Source organism: Barbus barbus (genome assembly GCF_936440315.1).
Source record: "Barbus barbus genome assembly, chromosome: 47".
NCBI lineage: Eukaryota > Metazoa > Chordata > Actinopteri > Cypriniformes > Cyprinidae > Barbus > Barbus barbus.
Window position 1 is genome coordinate 12,450,944 of NC_136725.1, and position 15,877 is coordinate 12,466,820.

General features: G+C 36.3%; 1 protein-coding gene across 1 annotated transcript in view; it reads left to right on the top strand.

Moving 5' to 3' along the window:
• LOC306865848 (cell adhesion molecule 2-like) overlaps nt 1-15,877 on the top strand; it is a gene marked incomplete at its 5' end in the record, with an annotated part of 86,576 nt that overhangs the window by 35,628 nt on the left and 35,071 nt on the right. The window contains 2 exons of the mRNA XM_079410676.1: nt 5,518-5,670; nt 8,670-8,807. Coding sequence (XP_079266802.1) covers nt 5,518-5,670; nt 8,670-8,807 — 291 coding nt within the window. The remainder of the gene's footprint in view (nt 1-5,517; nt 5,671-8,669; nt 8,808-15,877) is intronic.

A 15,877-nucleotide genomic window follows, 5' to 3' on the forward strand; every position in this document is an offset into this window, starting at 1 on the left:
GAGAGTTTATTATCAATTATAAGAGACATTCTTCAACTTGTCTTACTTTACTCCGGCTCTAATGACCTTCCCCAGCAATTTGAGGAGATGCGTCATTAATTAATGGCTTTGGTGCAACAACATTAGCACTTTAGAGACTCGACAGGAAACTTCATCAAAGTGTGAAATCCACCGGAGAGCAATCTGACACCATTTCCCTGCCGGAATGGGAAGAACTGTGTCTTAATCAAAGGGCATCTGTGTTTTTTCCAGATCTTTGGTCAAACATTTTGTGTGCTAGCGTGATCATGTGTGCATAAGAGGCTTTTTGAAGATCAGAGCTGCTTCATGAATATTACAAGATCAACAGTGTCGATAAATGAAACAGATGTCTCCCTTGAGAGATCATAGATGCGTGTCTATCGGTTCACTTCGGCCGCTGTGCCAATATGGCATCACTTGTGAGCGAAAACACATGTCATGTCTAATGCTGTCAGTCTGGATGTGCCAAAGCACGCGTTCATTAGATTTTGATAAACAAGCATCAGCACAGATTCAAGCTTGTTTCATGTATTGATTTGCTGAGCTGTGCGTCTGCCTCGTTGTTTCGAAGGAAGTGCACAGGGCTGTTTTTTCACATTTCATGTTCAATTTGGATCTCAAGGAATTATCTATCTGAAATATTTAATACAGAGTTATAAAGAGAGGAGAGGAGAAATTTAGGATTCAATTTATTTCAAAGTGATAAACTTGAAATATAATTATTATTATATTAATAATATATTATATTATCATTATTATTATTATTATTATATACACATTATATTATATTATATTCTTTTATATACATATAAATATATATACATTTATTTATTTATTAAATGTAAAAACTTTTACAATTTGTAAAAATGTAACAAAATGTAATGTTAATAAATAAATAAAAAATCAACTAACTAAATAAATAATAAATATATTTTTTTAAATATTGCAATAAATAAATAAACAATAAATAAAATTATTTACATAAATAAACAATACATCTAACAGTACAGTACTATAGTGAGTAGGGGAAAATGGAATAATATAATGTAGTACACTGAAAAAAAAATGAAAAAAAGTTAAGCCAACTTAAAATTGAGAAAACTCAAAAATCTGCTGAAGCTGGTTGCCTTAAAATTTTAAGTTGGCTCAACTTTTCTTTTTTTCCATTGTAGAAACAAAATATTCTGCAAATAATATTTTACACATTTTTATAACATTAATTGTTCTCATTACACTGACAAAAAAATAATGTAATAAGTAGCTTTTTTTAACCAGAAATATTTAAATAATATTTTTAAATGTTTTATTTATTTATTTATTTATGATTTACAGTTTTTACATTTAGTCTTTATACATGAAAATATATAGCTACCTTTTACATTTTTGAAAACGGCCCCTTGATGATTATATTTGGGTGTCCATGGCAAGACGGCAAGGGAAAAAAAAAAAACCTTGTCTCAGAGTATCCCCTTTAGTCAGAGTATCCCAGATTTATTCAGAGATGGATAAATATCCCTCCCTTCCACTCTACAGAATGGGGACAGAATGTTTATTTGGCATTTCCAGAACTGACATAAGTTACTGACATTTTTCTGAAGCATCTTAGTTCTGTTCAGCAGTCGGATTCAGTCTGTGGGATCAGGCTTAGGGCCCAAGAATAAGCAGCATAAGCTTCCAGATATTTGTGGAGTGAACAATGGTCATCTGACCATGTGTACAATTCAGAGTCTGTTCAAAATGTATGTGTATGCCCAGCAAAGCCTTCGTTCCACTGAATACTTGTGATGCATTAGATTCAGTAGAGAGAGCATCCTACGCCTCAACTCACGTAGAGCCAAATATCAGAGACAGTACGGCTTGAATTCTGCAGAGAGTTTGTGTGCAGGAGTGTGTGCATGTTGGTTTGTTCCAGGGATGATTTTTGAGCAGTGAAAAAAAAAGAAAGATAGAAAAAAGAAAAGAACAGAAAAGAAAAGTGAAAGTCATTTATTATTGTAAATAATAATAAAAAAAAATAATAAAACAATAAACAAGTACAGTGAGATTAAATAGTATGGAATCAACTAGTTTTTTTCTTTTTAAGGATTGGAATATGGAAGTGGAATACATAAATAGACTACACTGGTCATGTTTATGTGTTGTTCGAGTCACTAAAAAGAACCAGTTCATAAGAGTCGTTTGTTCATAAAATGGAATAAGACATAGGAATAAATTACATTTCTAAATATATTAAAATAGAAACTTTTTTCTATTTTCTACAATTTTTATAGTAATAGTTTAAATAATATTTCACAATATTGCTGTGTTTTATTGTAGTTTTGATCGAAGAGACTTCTTTTTTAATGGAATTGAAATATAGAAATGGAATACATAGACATGAACAAAACAGGTCAAGTTATGTATTTCTGATTCAAAAAAAAAATAATGGTTCATTAGAGTGATGCTTGCAAAACGGACTACACTGGTCACATTGTGTGATTTTGATTCACAAAAAATAACCAATTCTTAAGAAACACCTGGTCATGTTGTATGTTTTTTATGTATGTTTTTGACACTAAAGATTGTGCATTATAGTTGTTTGTTTGGGAATCAGACAAAGCTGAAAGTAGTTCAGTAAAAGTTCAGTCTTGGGGGTTTAATAACCAATATTGAGTACAAATACAGATTGTGAAGGTTTTTTTTTTTCAACTCAGCAATAGTCACATCTAAATCAAAATTAATTTGAAATAGTAAACTTTTTTTTTTTTTTTGCACTGCCATGGTGGTCCTATTATTTAAAATGCGCTTCATTTGGGAAAGAGGACAGGAAGGCATTAAAAACAGCCTGCACCGCAAGTTCTTTTTCATTCCAACGTTGGCCTGCCACTCTTCCTGTAATGAACCTCATTATGCTCAATTACCTCAGAGATGCTGCTGTCCCGAGGTAGCTGCACTCAAACCTCTGGGGAGCCGCGTCTGAAAACACACGGTCAACACACAACATCAGTTAGGCTGTTTTATTACAGCTACGAGAGGCCTCGCTGAGGTGTGTAGGTGGGCTTGTGGGATGTTTGTTTGGAAACCTAGAGTGTGCCTGCGTGGTTCCACTTTACACTTCCTTTAAAGTTCCTTTAACATAGTAATTGGTGTATACAGCTCGATGTGGCTGAGAGCTTTAACCTGCTGTGATAGCATAATGAAATATTTAGACAATCATGACTGCATTTATCGATTTTTCTAACTGAAAATAGTGACACAACTCATTTTTTATTAAATAATGTAGAAAAAAAATGTTAAAAAATGTTCCTGTAACACAGTCTGTTTTTCATACACATAAACAAGTCCAGATTTCTTGTAAATTAATTAATTCACTGACTTGTTTGTGTCCTTGTTTGTTTATATGTAATAACTATACACTCACCTAAAACACCATACTAATACTGTGTTTGACCCCCTTTCGCCTTCAGAACTGCCTTAATTCTACGTGGCATTGATTCAACAAGGTGCTGAAAGCATTCTTTAGAAATGTTGGCCCATATTGATAGGATAGCATCTTGCAGTTGATGGAGATTTGTGGGATGCACATCCAGGGCACGAAGCTCCCGTTCCACCACATCCCAAAGATGCTCTATTGGGTTGAGATCTGGTGACTGTGAAACAATGCTCAGGTAGGCCGTGGCATTTAAACAATGCCCAATTGGCACTAAGGGGCCTAATGTGTGCCAAGAATACATCCCCCACACCACCACCACCAGCCTGCACAGTGGTAACAAGGCATGATGGATCCATGTTCTCATTCTGTTTACGCCAAATTCTGACTCTACCATCTGAATGTCTCAACAGAAATCGAGACTCATCAGACCAGGCAACATTTTTCCAGTCTTCAACCGTCCAATTTTGGTGAGCTCGTGCAAATTGTAGCCTCTTTTTCCTATTTGTAGTGGAGATGAGTGGTACCCGGTGGGGTCTTCTGCTATTGTAGCCCATCCGCCTCAAGGTTGTGCGTGTTGTGGCTTCACAAATGCTTTGCTGCATACCTCGGTTGTAACGAGTGGTTATTTCAGTCAAAGTTGCTCTTCTATCAGCTTGAATCAGTCGGCCCATTCTCCTCTGACCTCTAGCATCAACAAGGCATTTTCGCGCACAGGACTGCCGCATACTGGATGTTTTTCCCTTTTCACACCATTCTTTGTAAACCCTAGAAATGGTTGTGCGTGAAAATCCCAGTAACTGAGCAGATTGTGAAATACTCAGACGTGCCCGTCTGGCACCAACAACCATGCCACGCTCAAAATTGCTTAAATCACCTTTCTTTCCCATTCTGACATTCAGTTTGGAGTTCAGGAGATTGTCTTGACCAGGACCACACCCCTAAATGCATTGAAGCAACTGCCATGTGATTGGTTGATTAGATAATTGCATTAATGAGAAATTGAACAGGTGTTCCTAATAATCCTTTAGGTGAGTGTATATATTATACAATATCCTGGTACTTGGGAAGCAACAGTTTAACATTCTATTCTCTAACACTGCTGTATTCAATTTAAAGTTTTCAGATGTGACAAGGCTAACGGCTTAGGCATTGACCAACTTTTTTATTAAGAGAGCTTTGAAAGGTCACACTGATGGCTAATCATGAGGATGTGTTCTTTTTTTCTCCTGAGAAAAAAAGATCCATAAAGCTCATCGGCGAATATTCCGGCAGGTTGTTACAGAGCGTCAATGAGGCTCAAAATCTCTGAGTGAGTTTTATGGAAAGCAGAAGGTTAGAACTAGTGACCTTGTCTCCATTGATTAAACTGTGCCGCCACATGGCAGATATCTTATGATCTACCAGACTTGTTCCTGGTATAGTCATTATCATTAAACAAAGCATGTTAAAGATGCCTCGGGAATTATGGCCCGTTAGCCTTTGACCTTTGCGTTAGTACTTTGACCTTTCCATTAGGCCAGTGTGATGATGGACACTAAAAGGTGTAATAACTTAAACTGTATCCTTAGGCCTCTTTTGCACAGAGGTCACAATCATAATAAGTCTGAACTTTACTTTTATTCATACTCGACTGGGTAAAAAACCTGCAAATGTCATAAATAGCGAGTTTGTAAATGAGTAGGTGAGCTCAAGCATGTGTGTTTCAAATCGATGAATGCTCATTCTGTACACTATTGACTGAAATGATGTTAGATTTGAATCCTGACTGATCCATATTCAATTTGCCCTCTGACTGAAAGCCATCATAAAATAATTTTTCCCTTCAGCAAATTGATCTTCATACTCAGCACAATATTTGAACACAATCATGGACTGAAATGTTCACTTTTTATTTTTCAAATTAATTTTTTGGTTAAATTGCAATTTTTTGATGTTTCGGTGCTTCCACATATTGTTAGTCAGTATTCATGATTTAAAACTGGGTGGTTTGGGGAAGGCACAGAGAAACCGCCGCTCTTGAGTATGGCACATGCTAATGAAGGTGTCATAATTAATGGTGCTCTGTTGATTGTTTGTTCTGGCAGCGCTGAGAGATAACCGGATTGAGCTGGTCCGAGCCACGTCGCAGGAGTTGACGATCAGCATCAGCGAGGTCACGCTGGCAGATGAGGGGATGTACACCTGCTCCCTCTTCACCATGCCTGTCAAAACAGCCAAGGCTTTCCTCACCGTCCTGGGTAAGACATCATTTAACACATGATGTGTGTGGGATTACATCCTAAATCAGCCATCTGAAGCGTTGAGTTATTTAGCTTTGACGCATTACTTCCCAAAATTTCACAAGCCAGTTTGTTGACCTTAGGTGTAGTCTATCTGCCTTTTTATGCCACTTTTGCAGTTATATGCCTGCATTTTTATTGACAACTTTTTACTTTTACCCAGTGTTTTTAGAACTTAAAGAAAAATATTTATTTAAAGCAAAAAAAAAGATTCAAAGTTTCAGTGAATGTATATACTTATACACAGGCACAAATCAGTAAGAGTTTTTAAAGAAATACTTTTATTCAGCAAGGATACAAACTGATCAAACACAACAGCTGCTCTGCTCTGTTCTGTTCATCAAATAATCCTTTATAAACTAAAATAAAAAAATAAATGTCACATCTTAACATTGCTAATATTATAAAATGCTTCTTGATCATGAAATCAGCATATTAGAATGATTTCTGAAGGATCATGTGACAGTGAAGACTGGAGTAAAGATGCTGAAAATTCAGCTTTGAATCACATATTAAAGTAGAAATTAGTTATTTTAATTGTGATAATATTTTAGAATATTACTGTTTTACTGCACTTATTTTTTTTTTTATCTTAAGGAAAGAAATATCGCTATAGTATTACTAAATGCGTGCAACCAGTCTAAACTGGGTTACAGTGAAACTATTTGAAGGCAGCTACACTGAACCATTAACAAGTCTAAAGAAAAAGATCAAATTTGTCGTTTCCGGAAAGTAGATAGATAATTAGAATTCTACCTCAGTGGGGGCGTTGCAAATCTAACTTTGGCCTGGATCAGGATTTAATTAAATGGATTCACCCGGTCGCCTTCAACAAAGACACAGATGATCACAGAACAGTGTTGAGAAATAACACAGAAAGAAGTTTAATTAGTTTCCTCTATCAACTTTTACTACTTTTGTCAATCAAAAGTCAAACAGACTTTCTATCAAGTCCCAAACATACCAGAGTTAATGTCAGCTGTGACAGCCCACAAACAGTGCTTAATGCCATATTTCTGCATTAATTAGGAGCCCAATTAGCTAGTCTCATTTTAATTAGTTGGCGTACACCATTAAAATCATTACAGTTGTACACTCTGTCAACAAGCCTGCATTGCATTAATATTTTGCTCATTGTGAATACATGAATGGGTACAATTCATTTCCATGTTGTAATTATTATCTTGGAAAAATAAGCAGTAATATACAGTACACAATGCTTATTTATTAATTAAACATGTTGTTACATATGTTGTTATGGATATTACGCATATGTTTGTCACAGATATAATGGATAATGTAATTTCCAAAAAAGTACAAAATTTTTCTGAATCAACGTTTTTAATCAACAATCTTGATCCAGTAACATGTCTATCGACCTCTAAACTGCAGATATGGCAGACTTGCGCAGTCTGGCGTACTTTACTGGGACTGGACAGCGTCACTGCATCTGAATCGACTCTTAAACCATTAAAGGTGTGCTGGACCGGACTAAATGTTGATTAGAACACTGCTCTTCATCGTTTGATAAATTACAGCTGCCTCGATCAATTGGAAATGTGCACAAACATTGAATTACGACACACCAAAGTGGTGCGAGTGCAAGTGAATTTGATGCTAAGTGGTTTTGTATAAAACATTTGTGTATGAAATACCAAGAAATTAATAAATCAGAAGCAACAGCTTGGCATCTTCAGGTTTTTCGTGATCTTGGGATAATATTCAGAAACAGCACGTCATCCAGTGGAGGTTACAGGCCATGCTGCAGTAGAATGACTGATGTATTTACTCTGTTGCTTTTTAATGCATAGTACATTGTGGTTGTTTTTGCTTTGATTTATTTCTTAGGAATGTGATTAAGGCCTCTTACTCAGGAGAGCAATAAGGCCTGTGAACTGAATGCCAAATGTCTGATCTCATCTTCAATCAAAGCAAACCCAATATCTAATTTTCCTGACTAATGTTCCCTATTGATTTTTCTTTGTCTCAGCCCGCTACCTCAGAGAGGAAGCTCCTGACACAGTAATGTATTTGTGGACCACAGAATTCCCCGTGTGCTTGAAATATTTCATATGATTGAAATGCTGATTGCTTCTGAACGTGGAAACAAACATTTGAGGCTCACCATCTTTGTGATGGTGTTAGGATACATTATGACCATTGCTTTGAATCAAGTCACATGAATCTTTTGTATGTTATAATTTGGGCTTTCATGTGTTCATAAACCATCAATTAAATGCTGGAGAGGGAATGCAATTGCACATACTGTGTGAATGAGCCTTATAACAGATTGACAGCTCAATTTAAAAATGGATTGCTGTGGATTGTAGGCCATTGACAGACTGATTTTTAATTATCATCTTTTAAGAAAATGTTGATACACTACATTTCAAAAATTTGGGGTCAGTAGGATGTAAAATTAATCTTTTTAATAATACTTTTATTCAGCAAAGATGCATTAAATTGAATATACGATGGCACTAAAGATTTTTAGATAGATAGATAGATAGATAGATAGATAGATAGATAGATAGATAGATAGATAGATAGATAGATAGATAGATAGATAGATAGATAGATAGATAGATAGATAGATAGATAGATAGATAGATTAAAAAAAATTAACAATAGTGTATATGTGATTAATTACATTTTAAATCTAAAATTAATTGACAGTCCTATTAATAAGCTCTATTTTATTGAAGATACTGTACTGTTTTTAAACTCTGCAATAATATCATCAAAAAACCAAGGGTCTAAATTTAAATTAACCTCATTGAATGACAAAAAACCCCAGGCAAAATAAAAGAACTGGGGTAGCTCATAGAAGATGATAAATAAAATATCTCTAATCTTTTTCCATTAAATTCACGCTTACCTGCTGTTGAACTCGCCAAAGTGCTAAGCCATATTTCTCTCTTTCTTTCTCCTTCTCTTTCTTTTTCCTGAATATCTAGGTGTGCCTAAGAAACCAGAGATCAATGGACTCACCATGCCTGTGATGGAGGGAGATAAAATCACTCTGACCTGTGTGACCTCTGGCAGCAAACCTGCAGCTGATGTCCGATGGTTCAAGAATGAGAGGGAGATCAAAGGTGAGGAAAGTTGATGGAATATGATTGAACTCACATGAACAATTCCAAGACAAATCACAAATAGCTTTTACTGCATTTAAGTAAATGTTTATACATTTTAAGCTCAGTATGGAAGAAAGCCTACTGTAGGTTCTGTAAAATATGCAAGTATCTACTCATGTAGCATCTTCTCCACAAATCCATCAGCATATAAACAACATCCCCTCTCAGTCAGACAGGAGAGAGGGGATAAAAACATGCAATGACAGCAAGCGAGGAATTCTCCAAGTAGAAACTCGCTCTGCCATGCGTACAATGCAGATGGCATTGAGTGCCTTTGTCGTGCGTTTGCAGCACTTCTAAAAATACAGCGGTTCTAATTAGCAACGAGGCTACATTTCCCACGCTGACTGATTATTGTGTCTCCGGTGGACGGAACCTTGGGGAGAGGCCTTTACAGTGAAACCCCAGAGGATGAAGCATGGCTCAACGGTTTTTATGTCTTTGCAATGACTTTGTTTTGCAGGGATTAGCTTGTTTATCTGTACGTTGCTGTATTTTGTATTAAGCGGCTATAAACTGTATTTAACCATATTTAATGTACATTAATAATAACTCAGGGCAGCAACAACCCTAATAGGCGCGTACACAGCGATAGGTGCATATATACGTTTTTCACTGCCTTGCTTGTCTTTTTCTATGCAACCATGCACTAGTTTATTTATTTTATATTTTTGTCAGTGTATTTTTGTTTTGTTTACTCATCCTATTGAATATTGTAGTGGTTGCGATTTTCTGTGTGATTGTACAATAAATGTGTACCAGAGCTTTCATGCTTCAAAAAGGACGTAAAATTCATTCGCTTAGATTTGTGTGATGTACAGATTGAAATCTTCACAGATCATTTTCTCCTCCAGTGAGCTGTTAAGTTCTGCAACCAAATCAAGACCAATTTTGTGATCCAGATCAACCAATTAATCTGACTCACAAGAATCATGAATCGTTCATGGATCAGACATCACTACTTCTCTCGACAACACACTGTACTAAGAAAAGCCTTGGAAGTTGTATGGTCAAGCAGCACTTTATACATACTTTTTGGTTGTTTTCAGTTATTTTGGAACTTGATAGTCCATGTTCTCATTCACTTGAAAAAGTCATCTTTTGTGCTCCACATAAGAAAATAAAATCTTACAGGTTTGGAACAAAATTAGAAAATTTTCATTTTTGGGGTGAATTATTCTTTTTATCTATAACCAAGAAAGACAGAAGTAAGAGGAGTACCTAAAGCCTGAGTGAAAAAGTTTAGCCTCTTATCAGTGTCTAGTCAAGGGTTCTTATAATTTTGACTTCGAACGGGTATCCTGATTAGGCTCCTTATCAGATATTACGTCTGCGGTCAGTCCCTCTGGTCATTTGATAAACAGACAGAATTTGTGGGCAGGGGAGGATTTTCAGAGCTTATTTCATTTCATTAAGGGATCAGTGATGTTTCAGATGAGAACGGCAGGAAAGTAAGCTGCTTTGTTTAAGATTCCTTTAAGAAACTGATACCTGATCTCCTTAAGTGTGACTCGGGCTCGCTGTAGTCACAGATAAATGATACAATCTTCGTATTCATTACCAGTCTTGGTGTTTAGGTTAGGTATAGATCTATCGTTTAATTAACAGTGATGATTTAAAGCAACAAAACAATAGATTTGTATACAAGAAAACATGAATTTATCCTTGATAGATGTTAAACATTTTGAACAAAACTGCGTGTTCATTTCTTCACATTACTTCAAAATTCCATTGTTTTCTTTAAAATAACTGTGATTGTATTTGATTAATTAAGCAACATTTTTCTCCAGCCATGAGGTCAGAGATTAATATGATCATTAACACTGAAATTTTTGTTCCCTCTCTGACTCCGAGATTCGTTTTTTTTTTTTTGTGTCTTTTTACTTGGCTTTTTAATTGCGCATAGGACTAATTTTGTTGTGTTGTGGTAATTTCGTTGTGTTGTGACTTATTTCTGTTGTGTTGCGCTAGTTTTGTTGTGGCTTGTTTCCATTGTGTTGGGCTAATTTAATTGTGTTGCGCTAATTTTGTTGTGGCTTGTTTCCATTGTGTTGAGCTAATTTTGTTGTGTTGTGGCTTGTTTCCGTTGTGTTGAACTAATTTTGTTGTGTTGTGGATTGTTTTCTTTGTGTTGTGCTAATTTTGTTGTGTTGTGGCTTGTTTCCATTTTGTTGAACTAATTTTGTTGTGTTGTGGCTTGTTTCCGTTGTGTTGAGCTAATTTTGTTGTGTTGTGGCTTGTTTCCGTTGTGTTGAGCTAATTTTGTTGTGTTGTGGCTTGTTTTCTTTGTGTTGTGCTAATTTCATTGTGCTTGTTTTAGCTGTGTTGTGGAGATACGATGGAGGCCACCGTACTTTTGTAATTCAGGTGCAAATTATTATACGCAAGTCTGACACATTTCATCCATCAAAAATGCTAGAATGGCATTACCTAATGCAAATTTTTGTGAGCAGGTGGTTTGAACGAGAAAGTAGCATGTGGTAAATATATTTAGATGTAGCATGTAGCTTGTTGTGTGAACTCAGGAAGGAGTTTGCTAAGGTCTCTCTGACTCACGTCAGTCCACAGTCTCATAAAGCCTGAAGTTTATGGGCTCTCAGTTGATTGCAAAGTGTCAGTCTTAGATATTTTCATCATGAATGTGTGTTGTGATGGATGGATCCAATAACACAAGAACACATTTCAAGGATGCATGAAAAAGAGTGGACCCCAGAGGGATGAAACACAAATATAAACTCACAGGATGTTTATCATATAATTAGAACGTTCAATCAATTACTATTGTTGTTTTATTTATAATATATATTATAAATGAAAATAAAATATTATTTAAATTATTTGTGTGTGTGTATATATACATACATACATATATATATATATATATATATATATATATATATATACCATGTGTGTAACTTTGATTTTTTATTTTTTTTGGTCACTTGCCCATACAGTATATAGCACCATGACAACACATTAAAGACCTACACAGAATAAAATACTTAAGACAAAAAACAACAGTGAGAGATTTAGTAATGTGAGTCACTCTATTTATATTGCTGGGTTGTCTTGGTTTCATGGCAGAGAGGTGTAAGTAAACGAAAGGATATTGCTTTTCAGCTCTGCTCACTCCAGTTGGTCAGTCTGTTGTTTTCCTGTAGAGCTTCTCTCTGTCTGCTTTTGTGTTTGCGGCCCTCCTGTCGCTGTGTTTGTTAGTCGTGGCAGCTGTTGTCATCGCGGTTTTCAGCACTTCTCCACCTCCGTGTGAGGCTGAACTGCGATAAATGCGTTTATTTTGGAAGCCTGGACTGGGAATAGCAGTTGCATTATTGTGGGATCTCTGGGACTGTAGCAACAATCAGCCTGGTATTAAATTTGTGCCGGTCTCCAGGATGCAAGACATCTCACACTTTCTCCCCCCGAGTATGCAGAGCCCAAGATGCTCTGTGTTTGTGTGTGTGTGAAATTGACAGCTGTAATGGAATCCAATATCACCACCTCTCGCATTCTCACATGCCCCTCTCTCTCTCACGCACTCTCTTTCTCGCTCTCTTTCTATCTCCGGCTCCTTATTTTCATCATTGGAGTAAAAGTGTGCATCGGTTTATTACATGTTAAAATATTACATAGACCGCATCTTGGCAGCCACCTCTTCCACAGCCCATGTAGTGTGTGTACTGTACATACAGTGGGTCCTAATGTCTGAGTAAAAATCCTTCTCTTTTGCATTTTTCTCATCTAAATTTTGAACTGCAAATTATATCATCAGCTTAACAAGTGTAAAGTGAAAGGTAAAGGTAAAAGTCTTAGTCTTTGGTTTTGTCTTCCGTGTGTGTGTGTGTGTGTGTGTGCGTGCGTGTGTGTGTAAACATGTACAGGTATTTCAAATGTGTGCATGACGGCTTTCTTTCCCCCACAGCTTCTTCTTACATCATGTTGAGTGCAATCAATCAATAGTCATTAAAAATGGAATTCTAAAATGCCTCCTGTGTCTTGGCAGGAGCATGAATAAAACATGCACCATAGCGACATTTTCCATCAGCCCTTCATCCCAAACCTCTGACAGCACCCTCTTCCCAAAGTCTCAGATTCTACTTTGAGTTTGCATATGCTGTGTAAAAAAAATAAAAAATAAAAAAATTGCAGTATTGTTGGCTTACTTTCCAGTAAAAATATCTAAATCTTATTAAAATACGATAGATTTAATTGAGAAGCAAAATACTTGTATCTTGAATTTTTTTCTTCTTCTTGTTTTAAGCATAAATCTAACAACGTTAGATGAGGTTTTAGTTATGTTTATACTTAAAACAAGAATAAAACCTAATTTTCCCATGGGGTAAGAAAAATTAACTGAAGAGAAAATTCTTATTTAATGCAATTTTGCTTCTAAAGTCATCTTGTTTTAAGGATGTTTAGATGTTATTACTGGGGGAAAAAAATGACTTAAGACCATTATTTTTTTGCAGTAAGATGATATAAATATGCTCCTAAAGAACTATGGGAATGTTTCTCTTTTCCTCCTCGGGATGATAAGGGTGCATATCCATCCCCAGACCTCCTTGAGGGAGGACAACTCCCCCGAGGAGAGCTATGAGAACATGTAACAGATTAGCCGACAGGAAAATCTCCAGAGCAGATGAAAGAGAGAGTGATCATTGTCCTCTTTTTCCTCCGGGGCTTCTGCTAAAAACTCTTTCTTTCATTCCATCTCGCTGTTCGAATAGAAAATGGCAGAGTAAGGCAACATAATGATGATTTGTCTTGCACTTTCTTTGCATGTACAGACAATAAAGCACACAAGCAGCCACAAAACAATGAACTAATATCCACTTCTTAAGGCAATGCACGTATTTTCATGCACTGGTCAACTAGTCAACATCCAAAATACACTTAAATTATTTATTTTACTGCACTTCATCGATTTGCGTCTATATTTCAATTACGGTACATATCTTTAAAGGCATTTTCTCAGAATGCACTAAACCATAAATAGTATATAAGGTTTTCATGGAAAGGCTTGTTTATATATCACCTGATTTTATAACTTTGTTTTTTTTTCTTTAAAACACATGGTGAAAACCCTTGATACCCTTGATTCTAATATATCAGCAAAATGGTTCAGAAATGGTTATATCAGCGAACCTGGCTCAGATGTTCAGTTTAGAATTATTTAGATAATGCATAATTTGCATATTTAAACAACATTTCAGAAAACTTGTAATACAAATATATTTGCAATTAATGTAATCAATCAGCTGGGAAAGCATGGTGATTTCTGTTTGTTAGTTTTTTACCCAGTTCACCTGGGGTGTCTTGCCTTAACAACCACATAGCAACACCCTGGCAACCAGCATAACACCCTAGCGAACAAGCACTCAGAAACCTTCAGAAAATGTAAAATCTAATTGAAACTACATTCATATAACTGAAACTATGTGTATATGGTTGTTTGTGTTTAAATACATTGGCTTCTCCCTTTGTCTGTGTTTCACACAAAACATCTGCTTAGTCCTGGCTGGTGAAAACAAACGCCCAGGTGCCTAGATAAAAGCTCAAAGCCGAACGAGAGAGAGAAGTTCTTAGCGCTGCTTATGATAGGCAGAGAGACCAACGACGGCCGCTGAGTCTGAACACACAGCGCTCCTCGCTGTTTAAGCTTCCTCTTTCATCCTGGCTGCAGGGGCCGGGAATCAGAGTCCAACTTCACAGTGGCACACGAGCTGGATAATCTCTAACGTGTGAAGAAAGAGAGGTCATTCAGAGGGTAAAGTCTGTCTTGTTAGAAGTATTTTATCAACACGACATGGCCTACATCAGACACTTCAAGATAGGATGCAGGGTGAGCGTGAAGTGAATGTAAACATGTACCAGACTGGAAAATGGTTTGAAATGTTGTGGTTGGTCAGTTTTACTAATAGAGATTAGGAAATGGTTCATTACAAGGTCAGAGATGGCTTCAATCCTGCCCTAAAAATATCAGATGATGTGCTTTTGATTGATTTCTGGGCAGAGCTTTAATTACTGGTCAGGGGTGCATTTCTTGTATGACAGTTTGTTGTTTAACCAGCGTAGTACAATGCATCGTTGAAGAAATTAACATACTAATCATGACTGTCCCAAAACCGTAATAACATGGACACACCCTCATCATTGGAACTATAGTTTAAGGAAATGAACTATGTTAGTTACATTACAATTTTGACCATAGTTGGCTAACAATGTTTTTGGGAAACAGCACTCCAAGTCAAGAGTTGTAGTTCCAACACACAAGTTTGTGAATGTTCTTTGGAACTATGGTTTCAGGAAACAGAATCGTTGAACGTTACTCCTTTGCGACCATAGTTGGCTAACTATACTTTTGGAAAATGCACCTCAAGTCAAGAGCTGTAGTTCCAACTGCACAACTTTGTAATGCTGTTTGCGAATGTTTGCTGGAGCTTTGGTTTCAGGAAAGACTGATTCGTTGAACTATGTTAGTAATGAAGGAACTTGCAACCATAGTTGGCTTACAATGTTTTTAGGAATCACACCCCAAATTGAGGGCTATAGTTATAAACACACAAGTTTGTGAATATTCTTTGGAACTATGGTTTCGGGAAACAGACTTGTTGAACTAAGTATCGTTACTAATTTGCAACCATAGGTGGCTAACAATGCTTTTGGGAAATGCACCTCACATCAAGCTTTGTAATGCTGTTTGCAAATGTTGGAACAATGGTTTCAGGAAACTGATTCGTTAAACTAGTAAAGAAGGAACTTGCAACAGTGCTTTTGGGAAGCACACCCCAAGTCAAGAGCTGTAGTTCCAACCACAAAAGTCTGCGATTCTGTTTGGGAATATTCTTTAAAAGTATGGTTTTGGGACATGCAGAATCATTGAACTATATTAGTAACCTCAGAATTTTGACCATAGTTGGCTTACAACGCTCCAAGTCGAGAGTTGTAGTTCCAACCACACAAATTGTGGGCGATGCGGTTTGCAAATATTCTTTGAAAGTATGGCTTCGGGAAACGCAGAATCATCGAAC